The 23,475-nt window shown below is 44.1% G+C and overlaps 1 protein-coding gene across 1 annotated transcript in view; it reads right to left on the bottom strand.

The window, feature by feature from the left end:
• The window catches only part of SORT1 (sortilin 1), a 114,341-nt gene that overhangs the window by 79,647 nt on the left and 11,219 nt on the right, over window positions 1-23,475 (bottom strand). The window contains exon 3 of the mRNA XM_044288323.1: window positions 4,525-4,598. Coding sequence (XP_044144258.1) covers window positions 4,525-4,598 — 74 coding nt within the window. The remainder of the gene's footprint in view (window positions 1-4,524; window positions 4,599-23,475) is intronic.

Below are 23,475 nucleotides of genomic sequence, written 5' to 3'. Positions count from 1 at the left end.
GCAAAAAAATCCCACTTATTAAACCTGACAGGGCACACCTGTGAAGTGAAAACCATTTCAGGTGACTACCTCTTGAAGCTCATCAAGAGAATGCTAAGAGTGTGCAAAGCAGTAATCAAAAGGTGGCTATATTGAAGAACCTACAATATGACATATTTTCAGGGTTTTTTTTAACACTTTTTTGTAATGTATATAAAATTCCACGTGTTAATTCATAGTTTTGATGCCTTCAGTGTGAATCTACAATTTTCATAGTCATGAAAATAAAAAATACTCAGCAGCACTAGACCAATGATACGGGTGCAAAAATCCTTCCAGCCGCAGGCTCAAACGGCTAACTGTGGATATATGCTAAAGGTAACATTATATATGTTACCTTTAGCATATATCCACAGTTGGCCGTTTGAGCCTGCGGCTGGGAGGATTTTTGCACCCGTATCATTGGTCTAGTGCTGCTGTGCAATAAATAAATATATACAGTACAGACCAAAAGTTTGGACACACCTTCTCATTCAAAGAGTTTTCTTTATTTTCATGACTATGGAAATTGTAGATTCACACTGAAGGCATCAAAACTGTGAATTAACACATGTGGAATTATATACATAACAAAAAAGTGTGAAACAACTGAAAATACGTAATTCTAGGTTCTTCAAAGTAGCCACCTTTTGCTTTGATTACTGCTTTGCACACTCTTGGCATTCTCTTGATGAGCTTCAAGAGGTAGTCACCTGAAATGGTTTTTACTTCACAGGTGTGCCCTGTCAGGTTTAATAAGTGGGATTTCTTGCCTTATAAATGGGGTTGGGACCATCAGTTGCGTTGTGGAGAAGTCAGGTGGATACACAGCTGATAGTCCTACTGAATAGACTGTTAGAATTTGTATTATGGCAAGAAAAAAGCAGCTAAGTAAAGAAAAACGAGTGGCCATCATAACTTTAAGAAATGAAGGTCAGTCAGTCCGAAAAATTGGGAAAACTTTGAAAGTGTCCCCAAGTGCAGTCACAAAAACCAGCAAGCGCTACAAAGAAACTGGCTCACATGCGGACCGCCCCAGGAAAGGAAGACCAAGAGTCATTTCTGCTGCGGAGGATAAGTTCATCCGAGTCACCAGCCTCAGAAATCGCAGGCTAACAGCAGCTCAGATTAGAGACCAGGTCAATGCCACACAGAGTTCTAACAGCAGACACATCTCTAGAACAACTGTTAAGAGGAGACTGTGTGAATCAGGCCTTCATGGTAGAATATCTGCTAGGAAACCACTGCTAAAGACTGGCAACAAGCAGAAGAGACTTTTTTGGGCTAAAGAACACAAGGAATGGACATTAGACCAGTGGAAATCTGTGCTTTGGTGTGAGGAGTCCAAATTTGAGATCTTTGGTTCCAACCACCGTGTCTTTGTGCGACGCAGAAAAGGTGAACGGATGGACTCTACATGCCTGGTTCCCACCGTGAAGCATGGAGGAGGAGCTGTGATGGTGTGGGTGTGCTTTGCTGGTGACACTGTTGGGGATTTATTCAAAATTGAAGGCATACTGAACCAGCATGGCTACCACAGCATCTTGCAGCGGCATGCTATTCCATCCGGTTTGCGTTTAGTTGGACCATCATTTATTTTTCAACAGGACAATGACCCCAAAAACACCTCCAGGCTGTGTAAGGGCTATTTGACCATGAAGGAGAGTGATGGGGTGCTGCGCCAGATGACCTGGCCTCCACAGTCACCGGACCTGAACCCAATCGAAATGGTTTGGGGTGAACTGGACCGCAGAGTGAAGGCAAAAGGGCCAACAAGTGCTAAGCATCTCTGGGAACTCCTTCAAGACTGTTGGAAGACCATTTCAGGTGACTACCTCTTGAAGCTCATCAAGAGAATGCCAAGAGTGTGCAAAGCAGTAATCAAAGCAAAAGGTGGCTACTTTGAAGAACCTAGAATATGACATATTTTCGGTTGTTTAACACTTTTTTTGTTATGTATATAATTCCACATGTGTTAATTCATAGTTTTGATGCCTTCAGTGTGAATCTACAATTTTCATAGTCATGAAAATAAAGAAAACTCTTTGAATGAGAAGGTGTGTTCAAATGTTTGGTCTGTACTGTATATTATATAAATATTTATATATATATTATATATATATATATATATATATCCATATCTCAACGAAAAATGGCGGCACAGGCCAATAAGCAAATCTGGGTGCATGTTCCTGAGGGAATAGGCTTCTTACCCCAATTATAGTCCAGAAAAATGAACCGCACTCCAATGTATCATGAAAAAATAAGAACTCCTTTAATCACCCGGTTGGTAATATATATGTTAAAAAAAAAATTATAAAAAATAATGAATACCGGTAAACCGTAAAATACATAAGTAAAAAACATGCCCACACTAACCAAAACCATTACAATTATGATCCCATTCATGTGAAACTATACATACTGTATAACAAAACGATCCAACACATATAGGGAACTAATTACAATAATTTGCATATTAAAATAATGAGCTATAGTCTGAATAAAAGTGACAAACAGTTTCGCCCTAATAAAAGTGAAAAAAAAAAATATATATTAAAAAGCCCTGTGTTATGTAATAAAAAGCTATTTTGGTAGTCCAAAAAATAAAAAAGTTACAAGCCAAATCACAAAAAAGTGACTGGTCATTAAAGGGAGTCTGTCATCAGCATTTCACGTTTGTAACCCTTCCCATGGGTTTCTAGCATGCTTACAGTTAATAAAAACGTTACCTTTAGCATCAATCATGGTCCATCAAAAAACATCTTTGAAACATATGCAAATGAGGGCTTGCAAGTGCCCAGGGGCAGCGTTACCCTCGTAGGTGCCCTGCTAGCTCAGCCTTTTCTTCGCTCCCCCCCCGCCCCTTCCTTCCCTCTGCCCGCCCATCCTTTCCCTCTGACCTTTTATCTACTAACTTGTTGTTTCGCCGAGATCCCGCACCTGCGCACTGCGATGCCCATTCCTTGTACGGCATAACAGTAATTAATGCGCATGCGCCGTGAAATGCTGATGACCGACTCCCTTTAAGGCCTTTTCATTAAAGGGTTAACAAATAAGTGCTTTCCCAGCTAGTAAGGCCTCATACACACGACCGTACCTTTTCTTTTGGTCCGCAGGACACCAGCCATGTTTGTTCTGCATTTTTCAGAATGGAGTAACGGATGCAAACAGCACATGGCGTGCTGTCCGCATCTTTTGCGGCACAGTTGAAGTGAATGGGTCCACATGCAAGACACATTAAAAATGTGGCTCAGATGCGTACTAAAACAATGGGCATGTGCGTGAGCCTTCAGGAAAAGTGCTTAGTCGTTTATTGCAGAGCACCTACAGTATATCTGGGGGTGCAGGAGGTGGTAAGAACCAGTGAGTGCCATCCCCTGAAGTGAAGGAAAGCGCTCATTTGTGAATAGGAGGAAGGAAGGAAAGTTCACCACTTAAAAGGAGTTTCCTAGTTAAAATGATTTATAACAAGTTCTTGCAGCATGGTCCCTGAAACAAAAGATTCCTACATTCCTGCTCCATGCTGCTCTCTCGGTCTCCATCTTCCAGTCCCGGAGAACTTCTACAGCAAATGACTGGCTTCAGCGGTAAAACGCTGCTCGTGGCCACATCACCACTGAAGCCAGTCATTGGCTGGAGAGGTACAAGTGACTATGCCCACAGCCAGCCGGATGTAAACACTGCTGGGACCAGGAGATGGAGGCAGGGAGCAGGAGAGTATGAATCTTCTGTTTCAGGCCCATGCTGCAGGAACGTGTTAAAAATCATTCCTAATATCTGGCGGAATCACTCGTTTGTTGGCTGATTTGCATACTTTATCAGGATGAAAGATGTACAGTTATCATCAGCACATCTCCCTGTGTAATCAGGAATGTGATACCGATAATCGATAGAAGTGAATGAGGCAGGAATGACTGTGGTAGTGATCATTCCTCCCCAGTCACTTTGTAATAGACTGATGCAAACAAGCGCTGATTAACTTTTTTTTGCGGTCCCCTTAAAAATAGTGCGATGTGACAATACGGCCCCCAGATCAAAAAAGGTTGTGCACCCCTGACCTAAGGCAATGATGACCGCGTTAAGTGTGTAAATTGTGTGATAGACTCCCTTTAAAGGGGTTGTCCCAGAAGAACAATTATCTATCCACAAGATGGGTGTCTGATCAATGAATGTCTGACTGCTGGGACTCTTGGAACAGAGCAGCAGTCAAGCTAGTAAGCACTGCTGTTCCATTCAAACACTATGGGGCTCACGGAGATAGCCGAGCGCTGTTCCTCCATTCCCGGCATTCTCAGAGTGCTCAATCCTTATCCCTATGGATAGGTGATACGTTGTCATCATCCTGGAACAACCCCTTTAAGGAAAGAGTGGATTTAAGAAAGGTTTCCTTCTGGTGGTGCTAAGGGTTATTTATGTTCTAGATTTCCCAAATATATAGTCTATAACTCTGCATATCTCCCAAGCAATGTATAATCCAGTTATGCCATGGCAATGTCTACTCACCTCCTGTACAGCTTTGACTGTCCATAGGAAATTATAATCAAAGGAATCTCATAAGTTGTCAGCACAAGGATGACCTGGTAAGAAGGAAAGGAATACTTTTTACCATTTTATCAAGGTTGCCTGAAACTCTGCTGATAAATACAAATTTTTGTCTCATGTGTGGACAAAATTGGCAACATTTTGCCGACAGTCAATAAAAGTATTTCTTAGGCCTCTTTCACACTTGCGTTGTCCGGATCCGGCTTTCCTCCACTTGCCGGAATTACACGCCGGATCCGGAAAAACGCAAGTGAACTGAAAGCATTTGAAGACGGATCCGTCTTCAAAATGCGCTCAGTGTTGCTATGGCAGCCAGGACTCTATTAAAGGGACTCTGTCAACAGTTTTTGACCCCCACATTCAAAAATATGGTTATGTGCATGGAGCCCTTGTGATTCCTAATGTGGTCTTATAAGCTAAATCTGTAGGCTCATTTAGTGTAAAAAACGTTTTATCTAACCTGTCATTCATCTCGGTAAGGTGCCCAGGGGGTTGCTCATGTCTTCCAGATGCCGCCCGCACCCGCCGCCGTTGGTGCCCAGCTCCTCCTTTGCTGTCATCAGCGCCGCCTCAGAATCATTTGCTACTCCTCCGGCTCTCCCTCACTCCCCCCTCCTTCTTCTCTAACATCCCGCGCGTGCGCACAGGCCTGTGCCTGATGCGCCCGTGCGGACTTCTCCGTTCGGCTTCACTGAGCGAAGTGCGCATGCGCCGACACTTCGCTCAACCTCCCGATGACGGCAGCCTTCAGGTCATCGGGAGGTTGAGCGAAGTGCCGGCGCATGCGCACTTCGCTCAGTGAAGCCGAACGGAGAAGTCCGCACGGGCGCATCAGGCACAGGCCTGTGCGCACGCGCGGGATGTTAGAGAAGAAGGAGGGGGGAGTGAGGGAGAGCCGGAGGAGTAGCAAATGATTCTGAGGCGGCGCTGATGACAGCAAAGGAGGAGCTGGGCACCAACGGCGGCGGGTGCGGGCGGCATCTGGAAGACATGAGCAACCCCCTGGGCACCTTACCGAGATGAATGACAGGTTAGATAAAACGTTTTTTTACACTAAATGAGCCTACAGATTTAGCTTATAAGACCACATTAGGAATCACAAGGGCTCCATGCACATAACCATATTTTTGAATGCGGGGGTCAAAAACTGGTGACAGAATCCCTTTAAAGTCCTGGTTGCCTTAGTAGTAGTGGGGAGCGGGGGAGCAGTATACTTACAGTCTGTGCGGCTCCCGGGGCGCTCCAGAATGACGTCAGAGCGCCCCATGCGCATGGATGACGTGCCATGCGATCACGTCATCCATGCGCATGGGGCGCCCTGACGTCACTCTGAAGCGCCCCGGGAGCCGCACGGACGGTAAGTATACTGCTCCCCCGCTCCCCACTACACTTTACCATGGCTGCCAGGACTTTAGCGTCCCGGCAGCCATGGTAACCATTCAGAAAAAGCTAAACGTCGGATCCGGCAATGCGCCGAAACAACGTTTAGCTTAAGGCCGGATCCGGATCAATGCCTTTCAATGGGCATTAATTCCGGATCCGGCCTTGCGGCAAGCGTTCAGGATTTTTGGCCGGAGCAAAAAGCGCAGCATGCTGCAGTATTTTCTCCGGCCAAAAAACGTTCCGGTCCTGAACTGAAGACATCCTGATGCATCCTGAACGGATTTCACTCCATTCAGAATGCATTAGGATAAAACTGATCAGGATTCTTCCGGCATAGAGCCCCGACGACGGAACTCTATGCCGGAAGAAAAGAACGCAGGTGTGAAAGAGCCCTAAGTGGTGGTTTACACGATTGCTTCTTTTCAATATGGGGAGCTGCAAGTCCAGATCTCAGTGGGTGTTCCCCAGGCATTCTCCACTCTGACTCTGCCCCTCCTGCAATTGATTTCTATGGGAGAGTCTAGGGTATATGGAATATGTCACGTGTTAATTATACATATGCTCTGAACAGCCATTAAACAATAAGTAAAATAAAAAAATCCCTTCTGTGATTTAAGGGAAAAATCCAGGATACTACTGGAACAATAAAGATACTGCTGATATATTGCACACACACACACACACACACACACACACACACACAGAGAAGCCTAAAAATGTATATTCCAGTGGTCTCTCAAGCTATAATTAATCTGCTCCAGACTATCATTGCAATTTGAGACTGTAATGGTAATTTCACATCTGCGTTTTTGCTGGAACAGTCATGATAATACAACTGTCTACATCTGTTATGAATGGATCCGGTTGTATTATATAAATAGCCATGACGGATCTGTCTCTAAAACCACTCTAAGTCAATGGGGGACAGATCCGTTTTATTTTGCGTCAGAGAAAATGGACCAGTAACCATTGATTCATGACGGATAAGTCTTGCTCCGCATCCCAGGACGCATTCAAAAACTGCTTGCAGTGCTTGTGTGCATCATGGGAACATAATGAAATGGAACGGAATGCATTCTGGTGTACTCTCTTCCCTTCAGTTTTCCCCCAGTTGACAATGAATGGGGACAAAACTGAAGCGTTTTCATCCACTATTGATATCCTATGACGGATCTCAACCTTCAGCATGACAGGCAGATGCGCATTAAGGAATTCAATGTATGGCTTGGTGAATGGTGTCTGAACCAAGGGTTTGGCTTTGTGTCTCATGTTAGCTCTCGTTGGAATGGAAAAGAACCATACAAGAAAAAAGGTTTGCATCTTTCTCTCAAGAGAATGAATGTCCTCAGTGAACAGTTCAAAATATTTGCTAAGGAGCATTTAAACTAGGAAAGGGGGGCAAAAGAGTGATAATCCAGGAGTCCGACTGCCCCCCGAAACAATGCCAGAAGATGCCAGTAGCAAATAGGTTAAGAAATGACAAGCTCAGAATCTTGTCTACAAATGCTCGCAGTTTAGGGAATAAGATCAATGAACTTGAGTCTATAATGGCATCTGAGAATATAGATTTAGTGGCTGTTACTGAGACATGGTTCAATGGGAGTAATGACTGTGATATAACAATACCAGGGTTCTCTCTATATAGGAAAGACAGAGAAGGCACGAAAGGGGGAGGGGTGGCCCTGTATGTGAAAGATAGCATAAAATCTAATTTAATACAAGTTAGCAAGACCAAGAACTAGACCACCTGGCCAAGTCAAAGAATTAGATGATCTACTACTTGAGGAAATGGCTAAAATGACCTTTAAATGGGAAGTTATTATGGGAGACTTTAATCTTCCTGATGTAAACTGGAAAACCAAAATAGCTAGTTCTGCCAGGAGTACAGATATTCTAAATTCCCTACTGGGATTATCTCTACAGCAAGTAGTTGAGGAGCCAACCCGGAAGGAGGAGATTTTAGATTTAGTATTCACAAATGGGAATTTGGTATCTGATATTACTGTAGGGGAAAGCTTGGGATCTAGTGATCACCAGTCAGTGTGGTTTACTATAAGCACAGTGACAGAGTCACACCGCACAAAAACAAAAGTTTTACATTTTAGAAAAACTAACTTTGTGTGGTATACGAGTCCCTATCAGACTGGAACAGTTTAAATGGAGTCCAGGAGAAATGGGACTACTTAAAAGTGGCAGTATTGAAGGCATTAGGCTAGTCACAAAAAGTAAAAAAAGGAAGAGACCACTGTGGTACTCAGCAGAAGTGGCCAAAAATCATTAACAAAAAACAAAAACAAAAAAAACACCAAGGTTGACAGGGACATTTATAAGATTAGGCTGAGAGAGGCCAAGCAACTTATAAGAGCTTCTAAAGCACAGGCAGAAGTGAAAAAAATTGATAAGACATTCTTCAGATACATAAATTAAAAAAAGGAAACTAAAACAAGGAATTAAATTAAAAACAAAAAGGAAGGAAAATATATGGAAGAAAATAAAGAACTAGCTGACTGCCTCAATGAATACTTCTGTTCAGTTTTTAGAAAAAGGAAAATGAAGGAAAAGGACCTCAGTTAGGGAGGAAGACTAATGAATCTTTTGATGCATGTGTCTTTACACAGGAAGAGGTTCTAAGTCAGCTGTCTAAAATGTATACAAATAAGTCACAGGGGCCTGATGGGATACACCCAAAGCTATTAAAAGAGCTTAGTGGTGAACTAGCAAAACCATTAACAGATTTATTTACTCATCACTGGTAACAGGAGTCGTCCCAAAAGATTGGAAATTGGCAAATGTTGTGCCCATTCACAAGAAAGGTAGTAGGGAGGAATCGGGCAACTATAGGCCAGTAAGCCTGACATCAATAGTGGGGAAATTAATGGAAACCATACTTAAGGATTGCGGCACATCTAAAATCCCATGGATTGGAAGATTAAAAAACAGCATGGTTTACTTCAGGGGGATCATGTCAAACTAATGTTATATATTTTTTTTGATTGGGTTACTAAAATAATAGATGGCCGAGGAGCAGTAGACATCGCTTATCTAGACTTTAGTAAGGCTTTTGATACTGTCCCACATAGAAGGCTTATCAATAAATTGCAGTCTTTGAGCCTGGACTCCCATATTGTTCAATGGATTAGGCAGTGGCTGAGGGACAGACAGAGTTGTAGTCAATGGAGTATATTCAGACCATGGTCTTGTTACCAGTGGGGTACCTCAGGGATCTGTTCTGGGACCCATATTGTTTAATATCTTTATCAGCAAAATTGCAGAAGGTATCGATGGTAAGGCGTGTCTTTTTGCTGATAAAGGTTTGTAACAGGGTTGATGTTCCTGAAAAGATACACCAAATGGAAAAGGATTTAGGTAAACTAGAGGAATGGTCAAAAATCTGGCAACTAAAATTTAATTTTGATAAGTGCAAGATAATGCACCTGGGGCGTAAAAATCCAAGAGCAGAATATAAAATCATTGATACAGTCCTAACCTCAGTATCTGAGGATAGGGATCATTATTTCAGAAGACTTAAAAGGTAGGCAGACAATGTCATAGAGCAGCAGGAAATGCTAGCAGAATGCTTGGGTGTATAGGGAGAGGCATTACCAGTAGAAAGAGGGAGGTGCTCATGCCGCTCTACAGAGCACTGGTGAGACCTTATTTGGAGTAATGTGCGCAGTATTGGAGACTATATATCCAGAAGTACATTGATACTTTGGAGAGAGTTCAGAGAAGAGCTACTAAACTAGTACATGGATTGCAGGATAAAACTTACCAGGAAAGATTAAAGGACCTTAACATGTATAGCTTGGAAGAAAGACGAGACAGAGGGGATATGATAGAAACGTTAAAATACATAAAGGGAATCAACACGGTAAAAGAGGAGAGAATATTTAAAAGAAGAAAAACTGCTACAAGATGACATAGTTTTAAATTAGGGCTCTTTCACACCTGCGTTATTGTCTTCCGGCATAGAGTTCCGTCGTCGGGGCTCTATGCCGTAAGAATCCTGATCAGCTTTATCCTAATGCATTCTGAATGGAGTGAAATCCGTTCAGGATGCATCAGGATGTCTTCAGTTCCGGAACGGAACGTTTTTTGGCCGGAGAAAATACTGCAGCATGCTGCGCTTTTTGCTCCGGCCAAAAATCCTGAAGACTTGCCGCAAGGCCGGATCCGGAATTAATGCCCATTGAAAGGCATTGATCCGGATCCAGCCTTAAGCTAAACGTCGTTTCGGCGCATTGCCGGATCCGACGTTTAGCTTTTTCTGAATGGTTACCATGGCTGCCGGGACGCTAAAGTCCTGGCAGCCATGGTAAAGTGTAGTGGGGAGCTGGGGAGCAGCATACTTACCGTCCGTGCGGCTCCCGGGGCGCTTCAGAGTGACGTCAGGGCGCCCCACGCGGATGGATGACGTGATCGCATGGCACGTCATCCATGCACATGGGGCGCTCTGACGTCACTCTGGAGCGCCCCGGGAGCCGCGCGGACTCTAAGTATACCGCTCCCCGCTCCTACTATGGCAACCAGGACTTTAATAGCGTCCTGGGTGCCATAGTAACACTGAAAGCATTTAGAAGACGGATCCATCTTCAAATGCTTTCAGTACACTTGCATTTTTCCGGATCCGGCGTGTAATTCCGGCAAGTGAAGTACACCCCGGATCCGGACAACGCAAGTGTGAAAGAGGCCTTAGAGGGCAAAAGGTTTAAAAGTAATATCAGGAAGTATTAGTTTACTGAGAGAGTAGTGGATGCATGGAATAGCCTTCCTGCAGAAGTGGTAGCTGCAAATACATTGAAAGAGTTTAACCACCCCAGGACCGCCTAATGCAGGATTGCGTCCTGGCGGCGGCCCTGTTATTCCTCCTGGACGCGCCGGAGCGTCATCTCGCGAGAGGCGAGATTTCCAGTGAACGCGCGCACACAGGAACCGGAGGTAAACGAGTGGATCTACAGCCTGCCAGCGGCGATCATTCGCTGGCAGGCTGTAGATGCGATTTTTTTAACCCCAAAAAGGTATATTAGACGCTGTTTTGATAACAGCATCTAATATACCTGCTACCTGGTCCTCTGGTGGTCCCTTTTGCTTGGATCGACCACCAGAGGACACAGGCAGCTCTGTAAGTAGCACCAAACACCACTACACTACACCCCCCGTCACTTATTAACCTCCTCCGGACCGCCTAAAGCAGATGTGCGGTCCGGAGGCGGCAGCCCTGCGCACAACGACGCATATACGAGTCATCTCGCGAGGGCCGGGATTTCCTGTGAACGCGCGCACGCAGGCGCGCGCGCTCACAGGAACGGAAGGTAAGCGAGTGGATCTCCAGCCTGACAGCGGCGATCGCTCGCTGGCAGGCTGGAGATCTGATTTTTTTTAACCCGTAACAGGTATATTAGACGCTGTTTTGATAACAGCGTCTAATATACCTGCTACCTGGTCCTCTGGTGGTCCCTTTTGTTAGGATCGACCACCAGAGGACACAGGTAGGTCAGTAAAGTCGCACCAAACACCACACTACTCCCCCCCCCCCGTCACTTATTAACCCCTTATGAACCCATGATCACCCATGATCACCCCATATAAACTCCCTGATCACCCCCCTGTCATTGATCACCCCCCTGTCATTGATCACCCCCCTGTCATTGATCACCCCCCCTGTCAGGCTCCGTTCAGACGTCCGTATGATTTTTACTGATCCACGGATACATGGATCGGATCCGCAAAACACATGCACACGTCTGAATGGAGCCTTACAGGGGGGTGATCAATGACAGGCGGGTGATCACCCATATACACTCCCTGATCACCCCCTGTCATTGATCACCCCCCTGTAAGGCTCCATTCAGACGTCCGCATGTGTTTTGCGGATCCGATCCATGTATCCATAAAAAACATACGGACGTCTGAATGGAGCCTTACAGGGGGGGTGATCACCCATATACACTCCCTGATCACCCCCTGTCATTGATCACCCCCCTGTAAGGCTCCATTCAGACGTCCGCATGTGTTTTGCGGATCCGATCCATGTATCCGTAAAAATCATACGGACGTCTGAATGGAGCCTTACAGGGGGGTGATCAATGACAGGGGGTGATCAGGGTGATCACCCCCCTGTCATTGATCACCCCCCCTGTAAGGCTCCATTCAGACGTCCGTATGATTTTTACGGATACATGGATCGGATCCGCAAAACACATGCACACGTCTGAATGGAGCCTTACAGGGGGGTGATCAATGACAGGCGGGTGATCACCCATATACACTCCCTGATCACCCCCTGTCATTGATCACCCCCCTGTAAGGCTCCATTCAGACGTCCGCATGTGTTTTGCGGATCCGATCCATGTATCCATGGATCCGTAAAAATCATACGGACGTCTGAATGGAACCTTACAGGGGGGGGTGATCAATGACAGGGGGGTGATCACCCTGATCACCCCCTGTCATTGATCACCCCCCTGTAAGGCTCCATTCAGACGTCCGCATGTGTTTTGCGGATCCGATCCATGTATCCATGGATCCGTAAAAATCATACGGACGTCTGAATGGAGCCTTACCAGGGGGGTGATCAATGACAGGGGGGTGATCAGGGAGTCTATATGGGTGATCACCCCCCTGTCATTGATCACCCCCCCCTGTAAGGCTCCATTCAGACATTTTTTTGGCCCAAGTTAGCGGAAATATATATATTTTTTTGTTTGTTTTTTCTTACAAAGTCTCATATTCCCCTAACTTGTGTCAAAAAATAAAATCTCACATGAACTCACCATACCCCTCACGGAATCCAAAGGCGTAAACATTTTTAGACATTTATATTCCAGACTTCTTCTCACGCTTTAGGGCCCCTAAAAAGCCAGGGCAGTATAAATACCCCACATGTGACCCCATTTCGGAAAGAAGACACCCCAAGGTATTCCGTGAGGGGCATATTGAGTCCATGAAAGATTGAAATTTTTGTCCTAAGTTAGCGGAAAGTGAGACTTTGTGAGAAAAAAATAAAAATAATCAATTTCCGCTAACTTATGCAAAAAAAAAAATATTTCTATGAACTCGCCATGCCCCTCATTGAATACCTTGGGGTGTCTTCTTTCCAAAGTGGGGTCACATGTGGGGTATTTTATACTGCCCTGGCTTTTTAGGGGCCCTAAAGCGTGAGAAGAAGTCTGGTATCCAAATGTCTAAAAATGCCCTCCTAAAAGGAATTTGGGCCCCTTTGCACATCTAGGCTGCAAAAAAAGTGTCACACATCTGGTATCGCCGTACTCAGGAGAAGTTGGGCAATGTGTTTTGGGGTGTCATTTTACATATACCCATGCTGGGTGAGATAAATATCTTGGTCAAATGCCAACTTTGTATAAAAAAAATTGGAAAAGTTGTCTTTTGCCAAGATATTTCTCTCACCCAGCATGGGTATATGTAAAATGACACCCCAAAACACATTCCCCAACTTCTCCTGAGTACGGCGATACCAGATGTGTGACACTTTTTTGCAGCCTAGGTGGGCAAAGGGGCACATATTCCAAAGTGCACCTTTCGGATTTCACAGGCCATTTTTTACAGATTTTGATTGCAAGGTACTTCTCACACATTTGGGCCCCTAAATTGCCAGGGCAGTATAACTACGCCACAAGTGACCCCATTTTGGAAAGAAGACACCCCAAGGTATTCCGTGAAAGGCACGGAGAGTTCCTCGAATTTTTTATTTTTTGTCACAAGTTAGTGGAAAATGATGATTTTTCTTTTTTTTTCTTTTTTCCTTACAAAGTCTTATATTCCACTAACTTGCGACAAAAAATAAAAAATCCTAGGAACTCGCCATGCTCCTCACGGAATACCTTGGGGTGTCTTCTTTCCAAAATGGGGTCACTTGTGGCGTAGTTATACTGCCCTGGCAATTTAGGGGCCCAAATGTGTGAGAAGAACTTTGCAATCAAAATGTGTAAAAAATGGCCTGCGAAATCCGAAAGGTGCACTTTGGAATATGTGCCCCTTTGCCCACCTTGGCTGCAAAAAAGTGTCACACATCTGGTATCGCCGTACTCAGGAGGAGTTGGGGAATGTGTTTTGGGGTGTCATTTTACATATACCCATGCTGGGTGAGAAAAATATCTTGGTCAAATGCCAACTTTGTATAAAAATTTTTGGGAAAAGTTGTCTTTTGCCAAGATATTTCTCTCACCCAGCATGGGTATATGTAAAATGACACCCCAAAACACATTCCCCAACTTCTCCTGAGTACGGCGATACCAGATGTGTGACACTTTTTTGCAGCCAAGGTGGGCAAAGGGGCACATATTCCAAAGTGCACCTTTCGGATTTCGCAGGCCATTTTTTTTACACATTTTGATTGCAAAGTTCTTCTCACACATTTGGGCCCCTAAATTGCCAGGGCAGTATAACTACCCCACAAGTGACCCCATTTTGGAAAGAAGACACCCCAAGGTATTCCGTGAGGGGCATGGCGAGTTCCTAGAATTTTTTATTTTTTGTCGCAAGTTAGTGGAATATGAGACTTTGTAAGAAAAAAATAATAATTAAAATAAAATCATCATTTTCCGCTAACTTGTGACAAAAAAATAAAAACTTCTATGAACTCACTATGCCCATCAGCGAATACCTTAGGGTGTCTACTTTCCGAAATGGGGTCATTTGTGGGGTGTTTCTACTGTCTGGGCATTGTAGAACCTCAGGAAACATGACAGGTGCTCAGAAAGTCAGAGCTGCTTGAAAATGGTACAAAAATGTGAATTTCCGCATAGTTTGTAAACGCTATAACTTTTGCACAATATACACTTATTGCAATTTTTTTTTATCAAAGACATGTAGAACAATAAATTTAGAGAAAATTTTATATAGAAATGTAGTTTTATTTGAAAAATTTTACAACAGAAAGTGAAAATTTTTATTTTTTTGCAAAAATTTCAATTAATAACAAAAAAATTTAAAAAAGTCAGCAGCAATGAAATACCACCAAATGAAAGCTCTATTAGTGAGAAGAAAAGGAGGTAAAATTAATTTGGGTGGTAAGTTGCATGACCGAGCAATAAGCCGTGAAAGTAGTGTAGTGCAGAATTGTAAAAAGTGGACTGGTCATTAAGGGGATTTAAACATTCTATGTTTCTATGAAAGGGAAAGAGCAGATGTGAAGTAGCCCAACTGGTTCTGAAGCCCAAATATACACACAGCAGCATGGAGCCGACTATGGCAGCCAGGACTTCAATAGCGTCCTGGCTGCCATGGTAACCGATCGGAGCCCCAGGATTACACTGCTGGGGCTCCGATCGGAAGCTGCCACTGCCACCAGTGATAATACTTGGGGGATGGGGGGTTAGGGGCGCACTGCACCACCAATGATTTTACTTTGAAATACTGGGGTTGGGGGGGCACCAATGAATCGTTTATGCTTAATACAAACGCAGGCTGCCAGACACATCCCATACCCGGCACCCAGCCTCTATGACAGCACGCTGCGATCCGCCGCTATTAACCCCTCAGGTGCGGAACCTGACGGGTTAATAGTGGCGGATCGCAGCGCGCAGTCCGGCACCCGCAGCCTGCGTTTGTATTAAAGAGGACCTTTCATTACAATAAAAAATCAAAACCAAGTATGCTGACATGGAGAGCGGAACCCAGGGATCTCCCTGCACTTGCTATTATCCCTGGGCGCCGCTCCGTTCTGCCAGTATAGGCTCCAATATCTTCAGATTTTCCACTCAACCGGGAGGAACCTGCTCTTGTTCTCCTGGGCGTCTCCTTCTCCCAGGCTGGAGTGTTGGCCAATCGCAGCACCCAGGCTATGAGCCGAGTGCTGCGATTGGCCAGCACTCCAGCCTAGGAGAAGGAGACGCCCAGGAGAACAAGAGCAGGCTCCTCCCGGTTGAGCCAAAAATCTGAAGATATCGGAGCCTATACCACGAGAACGGAGCGGCGCACAGGGATAATAGTAAGGGCAGGGAGATCCCTGAGCACCGCTCTCCATGTCAGCATACTTAGTTTACTTTTTTTTTTGTAATAAATGGTCATCGCATAAACAATATTCATTGGTGGCGCAGTGGCCATAGCCCCTCCCCTCCTCCTCCCTGCTATCAGCCCATTGGCGGCAGCAGCAGTAGTACGGGGGGGGGGGGGGGGGGACGACTGCCTCTTTCTCCCCTGTGCTGTGGAGAAGAACAAGGCACGCGCTGAGAGCAGCGCTTGCCATGTCAGTTTGTGAAAGCGGCAGAGGTCTAGGTGCAAATGGCGACAAGACTAACTTGGGCTACTTTCACATCTGTGTTCTTGCTGGAACCGGCAGGAGATCAGCAAAAATCCATCAGTTCACAAAGGATACGGTGGTATCATCTCTAAAATGAACAAGACGGATCTGACACCACAACCACCAAGTCAATGGGCGCCGGATTTGTTTTTTTGCGTCCAAAAAAAATAAATAGATCCGGCACCATTGACTTACATTGTGTTTCACGCCAGATCTGTCTCGCTCAGTATCCCATGCCATACACAAAAATGCTGCTTGCAGCGCTTTTATGTGCGGCATGGGAACGCAATGAAATGGAAAAGAATACATTCTGATGCACCCTGTTCAAGTTCATTCAGTTTTGTCCCCACTGAAAATTAATGGGGAGAAAACCGAAGCGTTTTGCTGCAGTTTTGAGATCCTGTGACCCATCTCAAAAACGTACAGCAAAACACAAATGTAAAAGTAGCCTTACTCCAGAAACTAGCTTAAGTTATAGCTCAAGTCCACGCTAGCACCAGACTGGTGTAGATTTGCGATTCTAGCATACTGAGTGCCAGAGATGCGCCTAATTTATTAAGAAGCAGCTGCATCTAACAAATTAGGCTCATCTTACTCCAGTGCACAGGGAATGAAAACAGACGTGTGGAAACGCAAGTCTTGGTAAATATCCCCTAGTGTACCAGAAAAATGGAGCCAGCCTCAGATGGTGACTAATGGTGCAGCACAGGTAAAGTAGAGGGGAAGTGCAGAAAAGCGCTACCAGTCAACTGCACTTCAGCATAACCAGTTTTACTAGAGAATTGCCCATTCCGATTGGCTAGATGTTCCAGGCTACTGCATGAGTCACAGATCAGCAGTGTCTGTGCCATTTTATTTATGTACTAGCAGATGACCCGACATTGCCATTTTATTTATGTACTAGCAGATGACCCGACATTGCTCAGGTATTATTTGCAATTTTATATTAAATAACAGTGACTTTCACACTGGCCGCCCCTTTAAAGGTGACTTCGGTGACCGCCCCTTTAACAGTTACTTTCACAGTGGCTGCTACTTTAACAGTGACCTCCATGGTGCCCGCCCCTTTAACAGTGGCCACTGCCCCCCATGCATGTAGCAGTGTAGTCGTGTCGTCATACGTCATATGACTGAAAATTTCGGGACCTGCGAACTGCTAAAACCTGTGATCAGTTGTTATGGCAACCTGGAGTAGGACCTGCCAGCTTCTATTGGCTGATAAGGGACATGTGACGTGTGTATGGCAGTTACGATTTAAGTGAAAGGCTGGCAGGCCGGCATTGGCTAACGCAGGTAATTTTTTTTGGTAATATCTCAGGAACAGTACGTCCTACAGAGCCGAGACCCCCATAAGATTTCTTTCCAGGTAGCAAGGGATGTGTACAGGTCCTTCTAAAAAAATTAGCATATTGTGATAAAGTTCATTATTTTCTGTAATGTGGTTTTGGCACTGTGAGCAGGTGCCAGGTCGTGCTGAAAAATGAAATCTTCATCTCCATAAAGCTTTTCAGCAGATGGAAGCATGAAGTGCTCCAAAATCTCCTGATAGCTAGCTGCATTGACCCTGCCCTTGATAAAACACAGTGGACCAACACCAGCAGCTGACATGGCACCCCAGACCATCACTGACTGTGGGGACTTGACACTGGACTTCAGGCATTTTGGCATTTCCCTCTCCCCAGTCTTCCTCCAGACTCTGGCACCTTGATTTCCGAATGACATGCAACAGTCCAGTGCTGCTTCTCTGTAGCCCAGGTCAGGCACTTCTGCCGCTGTTTCTGGTTCAAAAGTGGCTTGACAGGGGGAATGCGGCACCTGTAGCCCATTTCCTGCACACGCCTGTACACGGTGGCTCTGGATGTTTCTACTCCAGACTCAGTCCACTGCTTCCGCAGGTCCCCCAAGGTCTGGAATCGGTCCTTCTCCACAATCTTCCTCAAGGTCCGGTCACCTCTTCTCGTTGTGCAGCGTTTTCTGCCACACTTTTTCCTTGCCACAGACTTCCCACTGAGGTGCCTTGATACAGCACTCTGGGAACAGCCTATTCTTTCAGAAATTTCTTTCTGTGTCTTACCCTCTTGCTTGAGGGTGTCAATGATGGCCTTCTGGACAGCAGTCAGGTCGGCAGTCTTACCCATGATTGCGGTTTTGAGTAATGAACCAGGCTGGGAGTTTTTAAAAGCCTCAGGAATCTTTTGCAGGTGTTTAGAGTTAATTAGTTGATTCAGATGATTAGGTTAATAGCTCGTTTAGAGAACCTTTTCATGATATGCTAATTTTTTGAGATAGGAATTTTGGGTTTTCATGAGCTGTATGCCAAAATCATCAATATTAAAACAATAAAAGGCTTGAACTACTTCAGTTGGTGTGTAATGAATCTAAAATATATGAAAGTCTAATGTTTATCAGTACATTACAGAAAATAATGAACTTTATCACAATATGCTAATTTTTGTAGAAGGACCTGTATATCAAGTTTCGTTGAAATGGATGGTTGTGTTTGAGGAACATACAAATGAAATCACCGATGCCGGAGCATTAACCCTTGATGTACCACGGTCAGCGCTGACCACGGCACGTGCAATGTCCGTGCAGGGAGGAAGCAGCCATTGGGTCTCTGTGCTGCTGTGACGGGGACCGGGTGGCAGCCCGATGCCTTCCTTAGGCATCGTGGCTGCATCCGTGACAGCCTGTGAGATCAAGCCCCCTGGATCTCACAGGCAGGAAGCTGTAAGTGTATTACAGAAGAATTGTAAAGGGGATCAGACCCCCAAAAGTTGAAGTCCCAGAGTGGGACCAAAAATAAAGTAGGAAAGTCATATTTGGTATTGTCGTGTAATAACAACCTGCTCTATAAAAATACCACATGATCTAACCTGTCAGATGAATGATTTAAAGGGACTCTGTCACCACTTTCTAACCCCCACTTTTAAAACTATAGTTCTGTCCATGGAGCCCCTGTGATTTCAATGGTGTTGTTATATGCGAAATCCGCAGGCTCGTTTTGATAAAAAAAACTTTTATCTAACCTGTCAATCATGAGGATAAGGTGCCCAGGGCGTTTCTCCCGGTCTGAACATGCCGCCGCCGTTGGTGCCCAGCTCCTCCTTTGATCCTTTCAGCGCCGCCTGAATGTGAAGAAATACGCCTCCGGCTCTCCCTCAGTCCCCCCTCCTTTTCTAAAATTTCAGGCCTGTGCCTGATGCGCCCGTGCGGACTTTTCGATTCAGCCTCATTGAGCGAAGTGCGCATGCGCGGGATCTTAGAAAAGGAGGGGGGACTGAGGGAGAGCCGGAGGCGTATTTCTTCACATTCAGGCGGCGCTAATTCAAGGCAGAGGAGGAGCTGGGCACCAACGGCGGCGGCGGCATGTTCAGACCAGGAGAAACGCCCTGGGCACCTTATCCTCATGACTGACAGGTTAGATAAAAGTTTTTTTTATCAAAACGAGCCTGCGGATTTCGCATATAACAACACCATTGAAATCACAGGGGCTCCATGGACAGAACTATAGTTTTAAAAGTGGGGGTTAGAAAGTGGTGACAGAGTCCCTTTAAATAACAAAATAAAAATAGCTGTTTTGGCACTGGTTTTTGTTACCTTGCCTCACAAAAAGTGTAATACAGAGAAACCAAAAATCATATGTACCCTAAAATAACACCAACAAAACTGCCACCTTATTTCCCGTAGTTTCGAAAATGGGGTCACTTTTTGGGAGTTTCTACTCTAGGGGTGCATCAGGGGGGCTTCAAATGGGACAAAAAACCAGTCCAGCAAAATCTGCCTTCCAAAAACCATATGGCGTTCCTTTCCTTCTGCGCCCTGCTGTGTGCCCGAACAGCAGTTTACGACAACACATGGGGCGTTTCTGTAAACTACACATTAATCTCCATTTTCCATTAAATTCTTGTGGAACACCTAAAGGATTAACAAAGTTTGTCAAAATCAGTTTTGAATACCTTGAGGGGTATGGTTTCTAAAATTGGGTCATTTTTGGGTGGTTTCTATTATGCAAGCCTTACAAAGTGACTTCAGACCTGTACTGGTCCTTAAAAAGTGGGTTTTGCAAATTTTCTGAAAAATTTCAAGATTTACTTCTAAGCCTTCTAAACGTTCCCCCCCCCCCCCCCAAAAAAAAATAATAATAATAATATGGCATTCACAAAATGATCCAAACATGAAGTAGACATATGAGGAATGTAAGGCAATAACTATTTTTGTAGGAATTACTATCTATTATAAAAGTAGAGAAATAGAAATTTGCTAATTTTTCAAAATTTGGGGTAAATTTAGTTGTTTTTTTTTTTTATAAAGAAAAATGAAATTTTTTTACTCAATTTTTCCACTGTCCTGAACTACAATATGTAACGAGAAAATCTCAGAATGGCCTGGATAAGTAAAACAGTTTTAAAAGTTATCACCACATAAAGTGACATTTCAGATTTGCTAAATATGTCCTTAAGGGTTAAGGACCAATAATATTTCCCCACTTTGTGTTCTAGAAGTCATAACTTAAAAAAAATATTTAGAAGAAAAAGTTATTTTACAGGATTAGTTGTAGGTTTTTATTAAGAACCATTTCGGGGTGTAATATATACAGTACAGACCAAAAGTTTGGACACACCTTCTCATTCAAAGAGTTTTCTTTATTTTCATGACTATGAAAATTGTAGATTCACACTGAAGGCATCAAAACTATGAATTAACACATGTGGAATTATATACATAACAAAAAAGTGTGAAACAACTGAAAATATGTCATATTCTATGTCCTTCGAAAGTAGCCACCTTTTGCTTTGATTACTGCTTTGCACACTCTTGGCATTCTCTTGATGAGCTTCAAGAGGAAGTCACCTGAATAGTCCTACTGAATAGACTGTTAGAATTTGTATTATGGCAAGAAAAAAGCAGCTAAGTAAAGAAAAATGAGTGGCAATCATTACTTTAAGAAATGAAGGTCAGTCAGTCCAAAAAAATAGGGAAACCTTGAAAGTGTCCCCAAGTGCAGTCACAAAAACCATCAAGCGCTACAAAGAAACTGGCTCACCTGCGGACTGCCCGAGGAAAGGAAGACCAAGAGTCACCTCTGCTGCGGAGGATAAGTTCATCCAAGTCACCAGCCTCAGAAATCGCAGGTTAACAGCAGCTCAGATTAGAGACCAGGTCAATGCCACACAGAGTTCTAGCAGCAAACACATCTCCAGAACAACTATTAAAAGGAGACTGTGTGAATCAGGCCTTCATGGTAGAATATCTGCTAGGAAACCACTGCTAAGGACAGGCAACAAGCAGAAGAGACTTGTTTGGGCTAAAGAACACAATGAATGGACATTAGACCAGTGGAAATCTGTGCTTTGGTCTGATGAGTCCAAATTTGAGATCTTTGGTTCCAACCACCGTGTCTTTGTGCGACGCAGAAAGGGTGAACGGATGGACTCTACATGCCTGGTTCCCACCGTGAAGCATGGAGGAGGAGGAGGTGTGATGGTGTGGGGGTGCTTTGCTGGTGAAACTGTTGGGGATGTATTCAAAATTGAAGGCATACTGAACCAGCATGGCTACCACAGCATCTTGCAGTGGCATGCTATTCCATCCGGTTTGCGTTTAGTTGGACCATCATTTATTTTTCAACAGGACAATGACCCCAAACACACCTCCAGGCTGTGTAAGGGCTATTTGACCATAAAGGAGAGTGACGGGGTGCTGCGCCAGATGACCTGGCCTCCACAGTCACCGGACCTGAACCCAATCGAGATGGTTTGGGGCGAGCTGGACCGCAGAGTGAAGGCAAAAGGGCCAATAAGTGCTAAGCATCTCTAGGAACTCCTTCAAGACTGTTGGAAGACCATTTCAGGTGACTACCTCTTGAAGCTCATCAAGAGAATGCCAAGAGTGTGCAAAGCAGTAATCAAAGCAAAAGGTGACTACTTTGAAGGACCTAGAATATTACATATTTTTAGTTGTTTCACACTTTTTTGTTATGTATATAATTCCACATGTGTTAATTCATAGTTTTGATGCCTTCAGTGTGAATCTACAATTTTCATAGTCATGAAAATAAAGAAAACCCTTGGTGTCCCCAAACTTTTGGTCTGTACTAAATATATATATATAACATTTTATTTTTAGGGGGAAAAGATAAACAGATAAAAAAAAAAAAAATTTTTGCATTATTTATAGATTTTATTTTTTATGGCGTTCACTGTGTGGTATAAATAATTGTATTATGTGGGTCAGTATAGTGATGACATTACCACATTTCTATATATTTTAATATTTTCTCTCCTCCTGCAGCCTATCAGCTCTGCAGCTGCTCCCTCATTTTCCTCCAGATTGACAGGGAGGGGTGGGCAGCTGCTTTAGCTGCTCACATCTCTGGTTTGGTACCAGACCAGCTAGAGATATGGGCTTTTCATCAATTTTAAAGCTTTCAGGAAATACCAAAATGACTGCAATATGTTCAGTACAAGGGAAGATATCACTGATAGAAATCAGGATGCTGTGAATACTGTTAAAAATGAAAGTACCTGCGATTATTCACGATTTATAACAGTTTCTACTCTGTTGCTTGGACTTTGGAATATCGGCTTTCAAACAAGACCAGTTGCATGTTTCTAGCTGCTACCATTGAGGAGATATCAGCATCTAAAGCAGCCCCTCCCTCCAGTTAGCTACTTTTCCCACTGCCTGAGCAGGACTCAGGCAAAATAGTTAGGCCTCGTTCACACGGGTGTCGTGTGTGAGGGAGCGTTGCCGGAAAATGTGCGATTTTTCCACGCGAGTGCAAACCGTTTTAATGAGTTTTGCACGCGCATGAGAAAAATAGTCATGTTTGGTACCCAGACCCGGACTTCTTCACAGAAGTTCGGGTTTGGGATCAGTGTTGTGTAGATTTTATTATTTTCCCTTATAACATGGTTATAAAGGGAAAATAATAGCATTCTTAATACAGAATGCTTAGTAAAAATGTCCATTGAGGGGTTAAAAATAAACAAATTTAACTTACCCCATCCACTTGATCGCGTAGCGGATCTCCTCTTTCTACTTTCTTCAGGACCTTGCTAAAGGACCTTTGATAACGTCACTGTGGTGATTGACCATGTGATGAGCGCAGTGACGTCAAAGGTCCTTTAGCCAGGTCCTGAAGAAAGTAGAAAGAAGAGGAGATCCGCTACGCGACCAAGTGCATGGGGTGAGTTAAATTTGTTTATTTTTAACCCCTCAATGGACATTTTCCTAAGCATTCTGTATTAAGAATGCTATTATTT

This window comes from Bufo gargarizans, chromosome 3, assembly GCF_014858855.1.
Source record: "Bufo gargarizans isolate SCDJY-AF-19 chromosome 3, ASM1485885v1, whole genome shotgun sequence".
Classification (NCBI taxonomy): Eukaryota; Metazoa; Chordata; class Amphibia; order Anura; family Bufonidae; genus Bufo; species Bufo gargarizans.
Note: the sequence above shows the minus strand (reverse complement) of the source record. Positions and strands in the feature narration are given on the sequence as shown.